Source organism: Eriocheir sinensis, chromosome 18 (assembly GCF_024679095.1).
Source record: "Eriocheir sinensis breed Jianghai 21 chromosome 18, ASM2467909v1, whole genome shotgun sequence".
Taxonomy (NCBI): domain Eukaryota; kingdom Metazoa; phylum Arthropoda; class Malacostraca; order Decapoda; family Varunidae; genus Eriocheir; species Eriocheir sinensis.
The window spans coordinates 517,501-533,299 of record NC_066526.1 but is presented as its reverse complement, the minus strand read 5'-3'; the positions used below and the strand labels follow the sequence as shown (position 1 = coordinate 533,299).

Genomic DNA, 15,799 nt, shown 5'->3' with positions numbered 1-15,799 from the left:
TTGTTTAAGGTCAAAGGTCAACCACACAAGAACCCAACTCACTCACCACTTTTAAAATCGACCTCCTCCCTACCGTCTTTGCCTCGCGTCTCGTTTAAAACTCGCAGGAGACGCGGCCAGTCCATTGCTACGGCCGGCGAGGCGGGCAGGGAGAGAAAGCGGAATGAACGCGGCGCAGCCCGGGACAGGGGAGGGGCACTGCGGCATGTGTGGTCAGGCCAGCCTCGCCAATCAGTACGTGCCCATCCGTTTAGTACGCATAGCACACACAGACACAATGATATGAATACTTTTGAATACTTCTATACTTTTGAACACTACTTAATACTTGAATACTTCTGAATATTTTTGTTTCATGGGAATGGAGGCACCTCAAGGGCGAAAAAAAGGGAAATAAACAAACAAACAAAAAGTCCGCAATGCTCCTGCAAATAGTGTTTAGTAGAAAAGTTCCAAAATAGAGAGGCCAGAGTCCTTAGAGAGGTGTCTTGATACTCCCCTCTTTAAAAGAGTTCAAGTCGTAGGCAGGGGGAAATACAGGCAGAGGAAGGCTGTTCCAGAGTTTACCAGCGAAAAGGATGATGATGCTGGTTAACTCTTCCATAAAGAATTTGGATAGCAGAGGGATGAACTAGGGTAGACAGCCGTGTGCAGCGGGGCCACGGGAGGGGAGGAGGCAGGTAGTTAGCACGTTCGGAAGAACAGTCAGTATGAAAATAACATAGAAGATAGAAAGAGGGGCAACATTGCCGCGGAATTTAAAGAGAAGAAAACTATAATCAAATCTATAATCCGGAAATAGTGAAAATGACTCACTTCTTCACAGTACTTCATTTAAATACAAATCCCAATTTCCCAGAATGATCATTTCAGTCCTGACTTGAGTGTTTAATCGAACGGTGCGTACAAATTGGCGAGCAGGCCTGACAATGCCAAAACAGTTAAGACAGCTGAAAAAAAGCAGTGTTGGCGAAAAAAGGGAGAAATGTGCTGCGTGGAAGTTTTGTTCTAAGTATACTCGCTTTTTTCGTTCTATAAACGTCGTTTCCCTACCTACACGTTCTTTTCCCAATGTGGACGCGTTTTTTCATGCTGTCAACATGTTGGTTGGAGTATTGCTTTTTATTTATATTATTTCAACTTATTTCAACCTTTGGAAATTTCCTTTCATGCTTGCCAAATATAATATTTTTTCTCAAAACATTGTTCTAATTTTTTTCTCTCCTATTTTCCTTAAGAAATAAAACCAACCATGATTTGCTGTTTTTTTTTTCTCTTTCATCTTTTCAGCTGTTCCAGACGCATTTATATATTTGTAAATTTCTTGTCAGCTTTCTTTTTTCTTATAAAATTAACTGACTATTTTTCTCTGTTTGATGTTATGGTTTCTCTTTCTCCTTTCTTTTCAACAGCCCTGACAAACGCATTTGAAAATTTCAGTCGTTTTCCTTTTTCTTGAATATTTGAACCAACAACATAAGACAGAATAAAACTAATCATATACGGATTTAAAAGAAAAAGAAAAAAAAATAGTAAGAAAAAATATAATTTGGTTCCCGAGATGTCGATGAGAAAGATCGAAAAACATTGGATCGTTGATATCAAGCGCAAATTTCTAACTTAATATCAATCCATTATATTGAGTGAAGGCTGAATGGCTGGCGGAAGGTTAAGGTATTCCAATCTAGTATGCTGAGTGAAAGCTGACTGACTGGCTGTTTAAGGTATTCTAGTATGCAGTTCTAGTCCAAGGGTTTTCATAGTATGGGCGGCGATGGACCGCTCTTTGGGTTGCTGCTCCACACACACGCACTGAGCCCAGACGACGGCAGGCATGCAGCTCTTAGTACTGTTCAGAGCCTTGCCATTGGATTGTGCGAGTAACGGGATTGTATTCTGCTGGACACGTTTACAGACTGTGGTTTTATTGGACGGTCCAGGTGATGCAATGTGATGTATTCGTACTTTCCAGAGCCTTGCCACTGGGTTGTGCGGGTAACGGGGACTGTACTGTGCTGGGTCACGTTTACAGACCGTGGTTCTAGTGGACGGTCCAGGTGATGTAATGTGATCTGGGTGACGACCGAGTGGAGTTGTCTACAATGATGGCATGCAAGGTTTGTGGTGGAGGGAATATTATAAAGAATTAACGAACCACGAAATACGAAACAGTGAAGTGTAAGAAACTAAAGGGAAGGGAGGGAAATGGATAAAGAGATGGAATGCAGAATTAAATGTCCTTTATATGGAATGTATACGAAAATTGAACCACAAAATGATCAAACAAAAATAAAAGGAGAGAAATATAGAAATTAAAAATTCAGTATTCAAGCTAGGAACTAATAATGATAATAATAATAATAATAATAATAATAATAATAATAATAATAATAATAATAATAATAATAATAATAATAATAATAATAATAATAATAATAATAATAATAATAATAATAATAATAATAATAATAATAATAATAATAATAATAATAATAATAATAATAATAATAATAATAATAATAATAATAATAATAATAATAATAATAATAATAATAATAATAATAATAATAATAATAATAATAATAATAATAATAATAATAATAATAATAATAATAATAATAATAATAATAATAATGGTGATGTTAATAATAATAGTAATAACAATAATAACAATAATATGAATGGGAATAATAAGTTACTATTAATATCAAAATTATCATTATCATTATAGTAATATTCACCATCATCATCACTATTATTATTACTCTCACTATTACTTTCATTATTACTATTTATCTTGCTAAGATAATGAGTGGTGAGCAAATAATAAATCGTTTCAGACCGCCGCGGGCACAAGAATAAGCGAGGAGGACACATGTCAGGAGGGAGAGGGAGAGAGAGGGAGAGGTGGAGATGGGGAGAATGTGAACAAGAGAGAGGTAGAGCGGGAGAGATAGAGGGATAGAATACCTGCACACAATGGCTTCAGGTCGCACTCCTTGACTACACAGGATGAGGAAGACCAGCGTTAGTTAGTCACATACACAGAAAACTTGAACACATGAAACCTATACACATAAGACCTATACATAGACATGGCATCTGACTGACCCTCTTGACGACTGAACCTCACTCAAAACTTAACACTGATTAATAGAGAAGACCTTTACAAGTGACACTAATATAACTCTCCTTGTTCAGAACTTACCAACACCCAAGCTGCCTTACTAAAATTGTTTAGAAAGTGCTAACACCAAAATTATTCAGAACATGCCAAGATCCAAATTGCCTTAACCATTTTACTAAGAACTTGCTACACCCAAATTACCCAACTAAATCTTCTTCAAAACTTATTAGTTAATTTAAATACTCAAACCGTTCAAACCTGCCAGCTTAGATTAGTGTCACCATGGCTCAGTTTAGAAGCGCAACAGTACACTCAAAACCTGATTTAGCTTACTCCGGCCAAGCTTAGCAGATTCTAAATAGACGCTATATTGGGATGATTATAAAGGTGCTTAAAAAATCTATGGACTTAAGAGATATGATTCTACTTAGAATATAAACAACCGAACCAATGCCTAAGCTACCTTACTTGGAATATCTCATAAGGATCACATACAGAACACAACTGAAGTGTAAAAACTCTACGGAACTCGCGCGTCACGATTCAACTTACTCCTAAGCATTAGTTGTATAAAAATGGTTGCAAAGAATGAAGGCAAAGAAAAGTCACTATTAAGATCATCCACAAAGACGCAAATAATAACATGAATAATTATTTTCGCTTATAGTTTATATAGTTTCCAAGTAAGTACCTTTTGAAGAAACTATTGCACTGTATTCTTTGTTCGAAAAGGATGAACTGAATAAAGAAAGTCCACTAAATGTTTGAGTGTACAGAGTTACGGCGCGTTAAGAAACTTTAAAAAAATCATATGTAAAATAACAACAAGAAAGAGATTCGCTAAAACCTCATTTCTTTAAATTTCTCCTGAAAAAAGAATATCTACGAAGATAACCTCCCAGATGAGACGCATTAGGAGTACACAAGTAACTTTGAAACCAGCCTTTCATTAACCCTTAAAAATATCTACTGATATAAAAAACGACAATTACATTAACCAGAGTACTGTGTAACCTTTCAACCTAGGTAGACGGTACGATATCAAACTCTTAGTCTAGGTTCGTAGCACAGGGAGCCGCGCCAGGAATACATACTGGTGTTGGGGGAGTTGTCGAAGGGGTAGGAGGCGACCAGCGCCCCGCCGTGCAGGTTGGCGGAGAGCACGAACTGTATCTTGGATATCCACTGCTTCACCGCCTCCGCCTCGGGCTGGTTCTTCTTGTTGTTCTGCTTGAAGTAGTCCGGGAAGTTGCGGTTCAGGTCAAAGCCGCGAGCGTTGTACCTGCGGACGGGGCGGGAGGAGGGAATGAAGCGTGACGGAGGTGCTATCGGACTCAGGACATATTTAGACTAAATAATCCCCGGGTGTACGATGGACGAGTCCGGTTCTATCTGAAAAACTCAGGAAAGTTTCGGGTCAGTCAAAGTCTCTCGAGCGTTGTGTCTGCCGGTGCGGCATGTCTGTCTGTCTGTCTGTTTGTGCTTTTTTACGCGTCTCATAGCGCCGGTAGGCTTTCTTGATAGGGCCTTGTGGTCGGTCCCGGCCTGTTAGTGGCGCCGGAATTATTTTACAGTGGCGCCATTCTTGCTTGGGTCATACTGCTCCCAGGAGCTCCACTTGATCCTCTTTAGAGACTTTCGCTAGAGTTCAGGTTGATAAGTGGTCTTCGTGACAACATGTGGGTAGTCTTGGGCCACTCAAGCGATGACTGAACACTGTCAGCTTGTAGCGGCGGGCGGGACTCTAACCCGTGTCCTCCAGGACACAGCGTCCGCACGTTGACCACTCAGCCACAGCCTCCCCAAACGGTGTGTATCTGTCTGTCTGCCTGTCTGTCTGTCTCATTCCTTTCTTTACCAAATTTCCCCTTCCTCTTTCCCTACTCTTTTACTGTCTTCCTTCATTTCCATCCCTCCTTCCCGTCCCTCCTCCCTCCGCCATCCCTCCCTCCTCTGCTCCTTCCTTCCCTCCCTCCTGCTCTCCTTCCCTGCCTTTATGTCCCTCCCGGGCTCCTACTTTCTTATTAATGTTGTCGTCTTGCTGGACCTGAGCTTTCCTTCCTCACTCTTCTTTTTGGCTTTTTCTTTTCCTTCCTTTTTATTGACGCCTCTTTTCAGTCATTTCCTTTTCCGATTTTTCTTACTCTCTCTCTCTCTCTCTCTCTCTCTCTCTCTCTCTCTCTCTCTCTCTCTCTCTCTCTCTCTCTCTCTCTCTCTCTCTCTCTCTCTAATGTTTCTTTCTTCCCACACGTTAACCTTATTTTCTCTCCTCCTCCTCCTCCTCCTCCTCCTCTCTTCCATTACACTAACACTCCCTCCTTTTTCTCTTTCGCTTGTTCAAACTTTCCTCCTTTCCCCCTTTCCCTTTTCTTCCCTCCCCTTTCTCCCTTATTACTCTTACTTTCTTTTTTTCTATTCTTCTCCTTTCCCCTCTGTTCCTTAATTGTCTATGTTTATTTTCCATATTCTGTCATTCCCTTCTTTACAACAATTTCCCTTCCTCTTTCCCTTCTCCTCCTCCTCCTCTTCTTCCCTTCTTTCTCCCTTTTCTTTTATCACTTCCTTCCCTTATCTTTCCTAATCTTTCTTGTTTATCTCCCATTTTCACGTCTTTTTCCTCTCCTTCCTTCCTATCTGTATTCTTCCCTTCCTCTCCCTTCGTTTTCCCCTCGCCTTCCCATTTTCTGCTTAATCTTTCTTGTTTCTCTTTCTTTTCCCCACTTTCCCTTTCTTCCCTTCCTCCCTTCGTATGCTTGGCGTCCCCTCGCTTACCTGCCCTGGCCGCCCTGACACATGCCTTCCCGAGCCACCTCAAAGCCGTCTGGGTTCATCGAAGGCATGATATGGATGCGGGTGTTGTCCAGCAGCCAGCGCACGTAGTCATCGGTGTGGTAGTTCTTGGTGAGGTACTGCGGCGTGAGGGAGAGTGGGAAAGATGGTGGTTATTGGAGTTATGGTAGAATTAGGTTATGTTATTTTTACAGTAAAGAAAGCGGCTCATGAGCAAAAATATATGAGAAAAAAAGCCCGCAAATCACTGTCCCTATATAAGCAAGTATAGATGTGTGGCCAAGAAAGAGATCAATTTCGTGTGGAGGTGTCTTGATACTCTCCTCTTGAAGGAGATCAAGTCGTAGGCAGGAGGATAGACAGACGAAGGAAGGCTGTTCCAGAGTTTATCAGTGAAAGTGATGAAAAAATGAAGAAGCTGGTTGACATGAGTAGACAGTCGAGTGCAGCGGGGCCGCGGGAGGGGAGGAGGCATGCAGTTAGCAAGTTCAGAAGAGCAGACAGCATGAAAATATCGATAGACGACAGAAAGAGATGGAACATGGCGGCGGAATTTGAGAGATATATAGAAGAGTTAAGTTGATGAGACGAAGAGACTCAGACTCTATTCTGTCAAAAAGAGCTGCGTGTGTGGAGTCCCCCACACACGAGATGCATACTCCATACGAGGGCGGACAAGGCCCTTGTATATGGACGGCATCTGTGCGGGGGAAGAAAACAGGCGTAGACGATACAGAACACACAACCTCAAGGAAGCTGATTTAGTAAGAGAAGAGATGTGAAGTTTTCAGTTGAGATTTTGAGTTGAAAATAGACCAAGGATGTTTAGTGTGGAAGAATGTAATATTAGGGTAGAAGGTTAAGGTAATGTACCCCTCCTGTACAGACGATTGGCTCACCTCTATCAAGTGTAACAGCATCTCTCGTCCCACCGCCTCGTTCCCGTGCATGTTGGCCACGAACTTGACGTTGGGCTGACCCACGATGTGCTGGTACGGCGACGAGGAGACCACCATCACCCAGAGCTCGCGGCCTGCAGGGAGGGAGCGACGAGGTGGGTGAGTGAGTGAAGAGAAAAGGGGAAAATGGAGTGAGTTAGTGTGTGAGGGGAAGAGTGACTTAGTGAGTGAGTGAGTGAGTGAGCGAGAGAGAGAATGAGTGAGTGAGTGAGAGAGAATGAGTTAGTGACAGAGAGAGGGAATGAGGGAGGGAGGAAGAAAGTGAGTGAGTGAGTTAAAGAGAGAATGAGTGAGTGAGTGAGAGAGGGAATGAGTGAGTGGGAGAGAGAGAGGGAAAGAGGGAGGGAGGGAGAAAGGGTGTGAGTGAGTGAGTGAAAGAGAGAATGAGTGAGTGAGTGAGAGAGGGAATGAGGGAGGGAGGGAGAAAGGGTGTGAGTGAGTGAGTGAAAGAGAGAATGAGTGAGTGAGTGAGAGAGGGAATGAGGGAGGGAGGGAGAAAGGGTGTGAGTGAGTGAGTGAAAGAGAGAATGAGTGAGTGAGTGAGTGAGAGAGGGAATGAGGGAGGGAGTGAGTGAGTGAGTGAGTCTGAGATTGAGAGAGTGAAAGAATGAGAAAGGAAGGAAAGGGATGAGAGATAAATCGATAGATAGACAGACGGATAGATAAGTATATAGGAAGGTAGACATAGATAGACAGATAGATAAATAGATAGATAGGTAAATAGATAGAGAGATAGATATAGATAGATAGATAGACAGTTTGCTTGATAGAAATGCAGTGAGACCCCTAATTAATTAAAAAATCATTACTCAGAAAAAGATAAGAAGGGAGAGGAAGAGGAGGAGGAGGAGGAGGAGGAGGAGGAGGAGGAGGAGGAGGACTGGGAGTGGGAGAAAAAGTTTTATATTCTTCCTTAATAGCTTTTTTCATCTCTCTCTCTCTCTCTCTCTCTCTCTCTCTCTCTCTCTCTCTCTCTCTCTCTCTCTCTCTCTCTCTCTCGTGTGTGTTCCTCTTGGGTTATTGATCAATTTATCAATCTCCTTTCCAATATTCTCTGTTCCTTTGTCGCAGAGAGAGAGAGAGAGAGAGAGAGAGAGAGAGAGAGAGAGAGAGAGAGAGAGAGAGAGAGTTATATAATCTTTTTTGTTTTGTAAGGGAGAGTCATAAATTACAAAGTCAATAGTTACCTACACAAAAAACATTACATAATCTCTCTCTCTCTCTCTCTCTCTCTCTCTCAGGAAATGAAATAAAAAATTGGAGCATATGAAGCTTAAGATGAGCCAGCAGGAGTTAGGCCGGTCTCTCTCTCTCTCTCTCTCTCTCTCTCTCTCTCTCTCTCTCTCTCTCTCTCTCTCTCTCGGCGTCCCCCAACAGCTAACTAGAAAGGAATATTGACATTTGTTTGAAGTGGATCATCTCTCTCTCTCTCTCTCTCTCTCACACACACACACACACACACACACACACAGCGGAAGGGAGAGGAACAATGTGAGCTTCGTATTCTTCTCTCCCTTCTCTCCACCTCTTCTCTCCCTCTTCTCTGCCTCTTGTCCTCCTAATCCTCCTCCTCCTCCCCTCCTTCTCCTTCTCCTCCTCTTCCTCCTTATCTTCCTGGCTCCGTCCCAACACGAACCCATCAACATAATTTCGTATTGTATAACAGTATGATGGTGAAATGTAAATCTCTCTCTCTCTCTCTCTCTCTCTCTCTCTCTCTCTCTCTCTCTCTCTCAACAACAACAATAACAAAAGCCTAACCTCCCCTTTCTCCACCCTAACATTCACTAAAACAAATCTATACGGAGGAGGAGAAGGAACAAGAGGAAGAGGAGGAAGAAGAAGTATACAGCAATAGGTTAGGAGACACACCACCCAGCCATAACCAATGGACCTGTACTTTCTGGCCATCTATGTAAATCTATGTAACACTTTCTGGACTGTGTGTATATCGACGTAACACTCACCCTGCACTGACTTCCCGATGGAGTAGAGCGCCGTCAGGTTGGGGTAGGTGGCGCTCATTGCTCGCAGGAAGTCGGTCATCGTGGTGTAGTTGTGGTAGTCGAAGTTGAGGGCGTTAGAAGGGCTGTTGAGGGAGAAAGGAAGGAGGGTTGTAGTTGTGGTTTGGTAGTTGTTGTTGTAGTGGTAGTAGTAGATAATAAGTCATATTTAATTGAACAAACATTATAAAGGCTCTCTCTCACTCACTCATTCACTCACTCACTCACTCACTCACTCACTCACTCACTCACTCATTCACTCGCTCACTCACTCATTCATTCACTCACTCACTCATTCACTCACTTACTCACTCATTCACTCACTCACTCACTCATTCACTTACTCATTCACTCACTCACTCACTCATTCACTCACTCACTCACTCATCTTCACGTAAATAAAAACCCACACTGGCAGACGAGAGTTATATTTTTAAGCAAACAGTTTCGGTGGACCCTGCCACCATCTTCAGTGGTGTAAAGGAAGAGTAGAAGCAGGTAAAATGGTTCACAATTCTTCTTGTATACAAAACGGAACGGGTAAAAGTGGGAGGGGCAGGACATGAAGGGACGGGCGAGTCCGTCAGGGCCCTGGAGGAGGTGGTCACCACCCTTCATGTCCTGCTGCGACTCACAGTTCCGTTTTGTATACATGAAGAATTGTGAACCATTTTACCTGCTTCTGCTCTTCCTTTACACCACTGAAGATGGTGGCAGGGTCCACCGAAACTGTTTGCTTAAAAATATAACTCTCGTCTGCCAGTGTGGGTTTTTATTTACTTCAAGAATATCACGTCAATGTGAATAGACCATTCACTCACCCTCACTCTTACTCTCTCACTCACTCACACTCACTTTCTCACACACACTCACAATCTCTCTCTGTTTATGTCTCTATGTCTCTCCCTTACCTGATTAGCGTCTCGTCGAAGTATTGCGGGTCGTACTGCGTCAGGTAGTTGGCGGGCGGGTCGTGCGCGGTCTGGCCTCTGATGTACTGAATAGCGGTCAGGTACACGTAAAAGAACCCGACCACGATCATCATCAGATACCACATCGCGGGCTTCATCTTGGGGCACCAGCGTCTGAGGGGGAAGAGATGGTGTGTTAGAATTGAAGAGACAACCAACATCTGAGAGAGGCTGAGATATGGTAAAGTTAAGACATCATGACCATCAGTGCTACATTTTAAGGCACCTGAGTCTAAAGGGGGACAGAAAGACGGTATGTTATAGCTTACGGGAGAACTAGACTCTGAGAGATGATCACGGAAGGTAAGATCTCAGGGTGTGCCTTATGCTACATCTTAAGGTAACCAGCGTTTGAAGAGGGCCAAAAAGACAGTGTATTAGAGCTTATGGGACAACTATCTGGGTCTAGGGTATAAGAGATGACGACAGTATGTTAGAGCTTTCAATGCGTGCCAACCAGCGTCTGAGAAAGTCTAATCTTCGGGAAGGTTAAGACACGGCCATCATCAGTGCTACATCTTGAGGCACCGGCATCTGAGGGCGGAAGGGAAGGTCATAAGATAGTTGAGACTGTGCTGTCTTAAGTTATTGATTAGTGTAAGTTTCTCGCGGATGAAAACGCCGTGGATAAGCAGGAAAAGGCACTGTTTGGAGGAGAAGTAAGGTAGAGTTGTGGGCATAGGATAAAGATACGCGTGGCTTCAGTGCTCAGATCCGCCGCATTGGCCCTTGAGCATGTGATATATATATATATACTATATATATATATATATATATATATATATATATATATATATATATATATATATATATATATATATATATATATATATAGATAGAGAGAGAGAGAGAGAGAGAGAGAGAGAGAGAGAGAGAGAGAGAGAGAGAGAGAGAGAGAGAGAGAGAGAGAGAGAGAGAGAGAGAGAGAGAGAGAGAGAGAGAGAGAGAGAGAGAGAGAGAGAGAGAGAGAGAGAGAGAGAGAGAGAGAGAGAGAGAGAGAGAGAGAGAGAGAGGCCGCATAATACTCCCATTCAAACTCTTTATCTCAAGGGAGGAAAAGAACACATAAAAAGGTCACGGCCAAAGAAAGATAGAAAAAGAAAGAAAGAAAGGATGGATGAAGAGAAAGAAAGGAGCTGGAAGAAAGGAAGAAAGAAAGAGGAGATTCAAAAAGAAAAATGCTGCAAAGAAATAGAAAAAGAAAGGTTAAAAAAATAAAGACAAAAAGAAAAGAAAATGAAGAGAAAAAAAGGAAGAATAAGAAAGAAAAGTCGGAAAGAATGAAAAAAGAAAATTGGATAAATAGAAAGAAAGAAACGAAGAGAGAAAGAAAGGAAGAAAGGATAGAGAGTGGGAAAAGAAACTGGAAAAAATAAGACAGGAAAAAAGAAAGAAGAAAAATGAAGAAGGAAAGAGAAGGAAAGAAAGAAAGAAAGAAAAAAAGAAAGCAATGAAAGAAAGAACGGATAGCAAGAAAGAAAGAAACAGAGAAAGAATGGAAGGAAGAAAGAAAGAAAGAAAGAAAGAAAGAGAGAAAGAAAGAAAGAAAGGAAAAAAAAGAAAAAAGAAAGAAAGGAAAAAAGAAAGAATGGAAGAAAGAAAGAAAGGAAGAAAGGAAGAAAGAGAGAAAGAAAGAACGAAAAGAAAGGAAAAAAAGAAAAAGAAAGAAAGAAAGAAAGAGAAAGAATGGAAGAAAGAAAGTAAGGAAAAGAAAGAAAGAAAGAAAGAAAGGAAAAAAGAAAGAAAGAAAGAAAGGATAAAAAGAAAGAAAGAAAGAAAGAGAAAGAATGGAAGAAAGAAAAAAAGGAAGAAAGGAAGAAAGAGAGAAAGAAAGAAAGGAAAAGAAAGAACGAAAGAAAGAAAGAAAGAAAGAAAGGAAAAAAGAAAGAAAGAAAGAAAGAAAGAAATGAAAAAGAGAAAGAAAGAGAAAGAAAGAGAAAGAATGGAAGAAAGTAAGAAAGGAAGAAGAAAGAAAGAAAGAAACAAAGAAAGAAAAAATTAAGAAAGAGAGGAAGAAAGAAAGAGAAAAAGACCACCGCGATAAAACTAACAAAGAAAAAATGTCTGACCGTAAAATCTCTCTCCCCTCTCCCTCCCTCTCTCTCTCTCTCTCTCTCTCTCTCTCTCTCTCTCTCTCTCTCTCTCTCTCTCTCTCTAGAGAGAGAGAGAGAGAGAGAGAGAGAGAGAGAGAGAGAGAGAGAGAGAGAGAGAGAGAGAGAGAGAGAGAGAGAGAGAGAGAGAGAGTGTGTGTAGGTAGCAAGGAGAGGAAATGAAATAAAATGGAGGGAGGGAGATAAAGGAGAGAGTGCAAAAGGGAAAGGATGAGAGGAGGAGGAGGAGGAGGAGGAGAAGAAGGAGGAGGAAAGGGTTAGAGGAGTGAATGACGAGGAGAAGAGAGAAATTGTGTTGAATTATGGAGGAGGGAAGGAAGGAGGGAGGGAAGGAAGGAAGGAAGGAAGGAGGGAAGGAAGGAGGGAAGGAATAAAGGAAGGAAGGAAGGGAAGGGACAGAAGTTAAGGAAGAAATGAAGGAAAGGAAAAGGAGACGAAAGGGAAAATATCGATGAAAACAAAAAAAGGAAAAAAAAGAAGTGAATGAAGAAAATAAGGAAGGAAAGAAGGAAGGAAGGAAGGAAGAGAGAGAGAGAGAGAGAGAGAGAGAGAGAGAGAGGGGTACGCAAAACCCAGGTAATAGAGAGGCAGGCAAAAGGAAACTAGCTGTCACCTTTAACACTAGACCCTGCATGCTCTCTCTCTCTCTCTCTCTTATTTCATTTTGTATCTTCCTACGGCCCTGAAATTCTGTCAGTAAAAATAACAACATTAATAATAATAATAATAATAATAATAATAATAATAATAATAATAATAATAATAATAATAATAATAATAATAATAATCACCATCGTCATCAATAATATGCTTATTATATGCACACCCTTAACATATAACTTCGAATTCCCAATAGCTCTTTCATCAATAAAAAATGTCAACATCTTGCCAACTCTAATCTCCTTCAGACTTCTTGCCCACAACATGTCAAACAACTTCACTTTTTCATCTTTTCCGTCCCCCCTTTGATGGCACTACGGCTGCAAACTCAATTTCTAAAGATGTACTGGTGACGATTTAGGGCATATTCCTCCTACTCATCCCCCTCTGACTCCACAATGCCTGTTATTAAAATTCTAAAGAGCGATGTTTTCTATGCCCTCAATCATCAGAGAGCTTATGGACCTGATATACTGCCTCCTGCTGTCCTTATAAACTGTGCTTCCATGCTGTCACCCTGCCTGGTCAAACTCTTTCGTCTCTGCCTTTCAACATCTACCTTTCCCTCCTAGTGGAAGTACGCCTACATACAGCCTGTGCCTAAGAAGGGTGCCCGCTCTAGCTCTTCAAACTACCATGGAAACTATCGTCCTATGGGTTGAATAATGGAGGATATAAAATGATGGAAGAATGGAAGGAAGGAAAGAAGGGAATGAGAGAAGGGAAGAAGGAAAGGAAGTGAGGACGAAAGGGAAAAATTGGAAAAAGGAAGGAAGGGAGGAAGGAAGGAATAAAAAAGATAGGGCGTCTCTCTCTCTCTCTCTCTCTCTCTCTCTCTCTCTCTCTCTCTCTCTCTCTCTCTCTCTCTCTCTCTCTCTCTCTCTCTCTCTCACGAGAGAGAGAGAGAGAGAGAGAGAGAGAGAGAGAGAGAGAGAGAGAGAGAGAGAGAGAGAGAGAGAGAGAGAGAGAGAGAGAGAGAGAGAGAGAGAGAGAGAGAGAGAGAGAGAGAGAGAGAGAGAGAGAGAGAGAGAGAGTTTCCAGGTAGCCATGTCTAGTTGCTAAGTACCTTCATTTTTTATCTCTCATAATAAAAAGAAAAATCAATGCAGCATAAATGAAATAAAAAAAACACATAAAAGAACAATAAACGACATAAATTGAACATTAAATCGAAGTGGACAAAGAGAGCATAATAGGAGGTCAAGGACACGAAGAAGGTCATAAACGGTGTGTGTGTGGGGGGGGTGGGGGGGGGGGGAGGAGTGCGCCTCGCCTCAGGGTTCAAATCTTCCTTCCTTCCTTTGTCTCCTTTCTATCCTCCATTCTTTTTTTCTTCTTTCATTCTTTCTTTTTCTCTTTTTTTTCTCTTTCTCTAAATCATTTCGGCGGCAAAGATCGCATATTCGACAAGGCTTTCGTAGGAGTTGCAGGCATTTCCAAGGGTAGTTGTATGACCCGGGTGCAAGTCTAACCCTTCTTCTGTACCGTGAACCAAAGAAACCACTGATGAGAACATATTCGACAAGGCTTTCGTAGGAGTTGCAGGCATTTCCAGGGGTAGTTGTATGACCCGGGTGCAAGTCTAACCCTTCTTCTGTACCATGAACCAAAGAAACCACTGATGAGAACATATTCGACAAGGGGTTCGTAGGAGTTGCAGGCATTTCCAGGGGTAGTTGTATGACCCGGGTGCAAGTCTAACCCTTCTTCTGTACCGTGAAGCAAAGATGCGACTGATCAGAACCCGATTGATCTCCTTCTTGGTCTTTGGAAATAGCTGATGTGTGGGGGGATGCGTCTGAGAATACCAACCTTGCTGTATCCTTAGCCTTGGGGGAGTAACGGAAGAGCTTGAGACTGACAGGAATTGGAGATGTGCGGTTAACTGTAGCGGTGGTGGTGGTGGTGGCGGTGGTGATGGTGGTGGGTAGTGGTGGTGGTGATGGTGGTGGTGATGGTGGAAGTTGTGGTGTTGACAGCATATCAACGTCTTCTAACGGTACACACACACACACACACACACTCACACACACACACACACACACACACACACACACACACACACACACACGTAGGCCTATTCTAACGGGACCCTCTTAGTCAGATGTTTAATTTGTTTGTTTGTTTGTGTGTTTATATAACCTCTGACTGTTTGGTTCTTCGTGTTGTTGTTGTTGTTGTTGTTGTTGTTGTTGATGATGTTGATTTTTAGGTGTAGGTGACCTGTTACTAATACACGTACATACATACATACATACATACATACATACATACATACATACAGTGGTTCATGTTTTCGACAGGTAATGGACAGCTGATAATGATTTTTTACGCGCACGCACGCACACACACACACACACACACACACATAACGGTAGGTAGTCCATCCTCACCTCCCCTCCATCCTCTCTCTCTCTCTCTCTCTCTCTCTCTCTCTCTCTCTCTCTCTGCCATACCTGCCCCTCTCCTCTCTACCTGCTTTCCTCTTTCCTTCCCTCCCTCCTCTTCCTCCCTCTCTCTTTCTCCTCTCCCTCTCTCTCCTTTCCCTCCCTCCCTCCCCACCAGCATATTCACACCGCTATGTAGGTCAACACCAGCCTCCCCCCCCACCTCTCTCTCTCTCTCTCTCTCTTTGATGTGGTTTAAAGAGCTGCTGTTTTCCACTGATGCTAAGCACACACACACACACACACACACACACACACACACACAACGAACGCTTATCTCGTAACACTCCGTACGATATAAAAGAAAACTCAAATATTATCTCATTCTTCAACGTTAAAGAACAAAGAGTGAAGTGACATCAACACACACACCGAAATACACTTCATCGTTAGGCAACACGTAAGAACATTTCCCAAAACATAACACACTATTACATTAACATTCACTAGACTAAAAAAAAAATATCTAGAGCTTTCACAGATTGACATTCACTACATAAGAACCTTTTCTAAATCCATTACACACCTCGGCATTACCTAAACCTTTGAAACACCCGCTTTGATTCACTATGATATAACCTGTACTAAACCCATAACATACTCTCCTACATTTCCTAAGCTTCTCACACGCTTTCCGCATCAAAACACTACGGTAGAACACTTACTAAACCTGACAGACATTGACATTCCTACATAAACATTTCAATACATTCTAAACGTTCCTAAACATT

At 42.0% G+C, this 15,799-nt stretch overlaps 1 protein-coding gene across 6 annotated transcripts in view; it reads right to left on the bottom strand.

The window, feature by feature from the left end:
- Positions 1–15,799, bottom strand: part of LOC127000193 (carboxypeptidase M-like) — a 76,961-nt gene that overhangs the window by 18,940 nt on the left and 42,222 nt on the right. For 4 of the 6 annotated variants that reach the window (XM_050863599.1, XM_050863598.1, XM_050863601.1 and 1 more), the window contains 6 exons: positions 9,791–9,964; positions 8,844–8,965; positions 6,817–6,950; positions 5,900–6,036; positions 4,222–4,409; positions 47–127 (listed from right to left, as the gene is read on the bottom strand). In XM_050863599.1, the coding sequence (XP_050719556.1) occupies positions 47–127; positions 4,222–4,409; positions 5,900–6,036; positions 6,817–6,950; positions 8,844–8,965; positions 9,791–9,964 (836 nt within the window). Of the gene's footprint in view, positions 1–46; positions 128–2,970; positions 3,004–4,221; positions 4,410–5,899; positions 6,037–6,816; positions 6,951–8,843; positions 8,966–9,790; positions 9,965–15,799 lie in introns of all 6 variants that reach the window. The other 2 variants (XM_050863602.1, XM_050863603.1) reach the window with 2 other exon arrangements.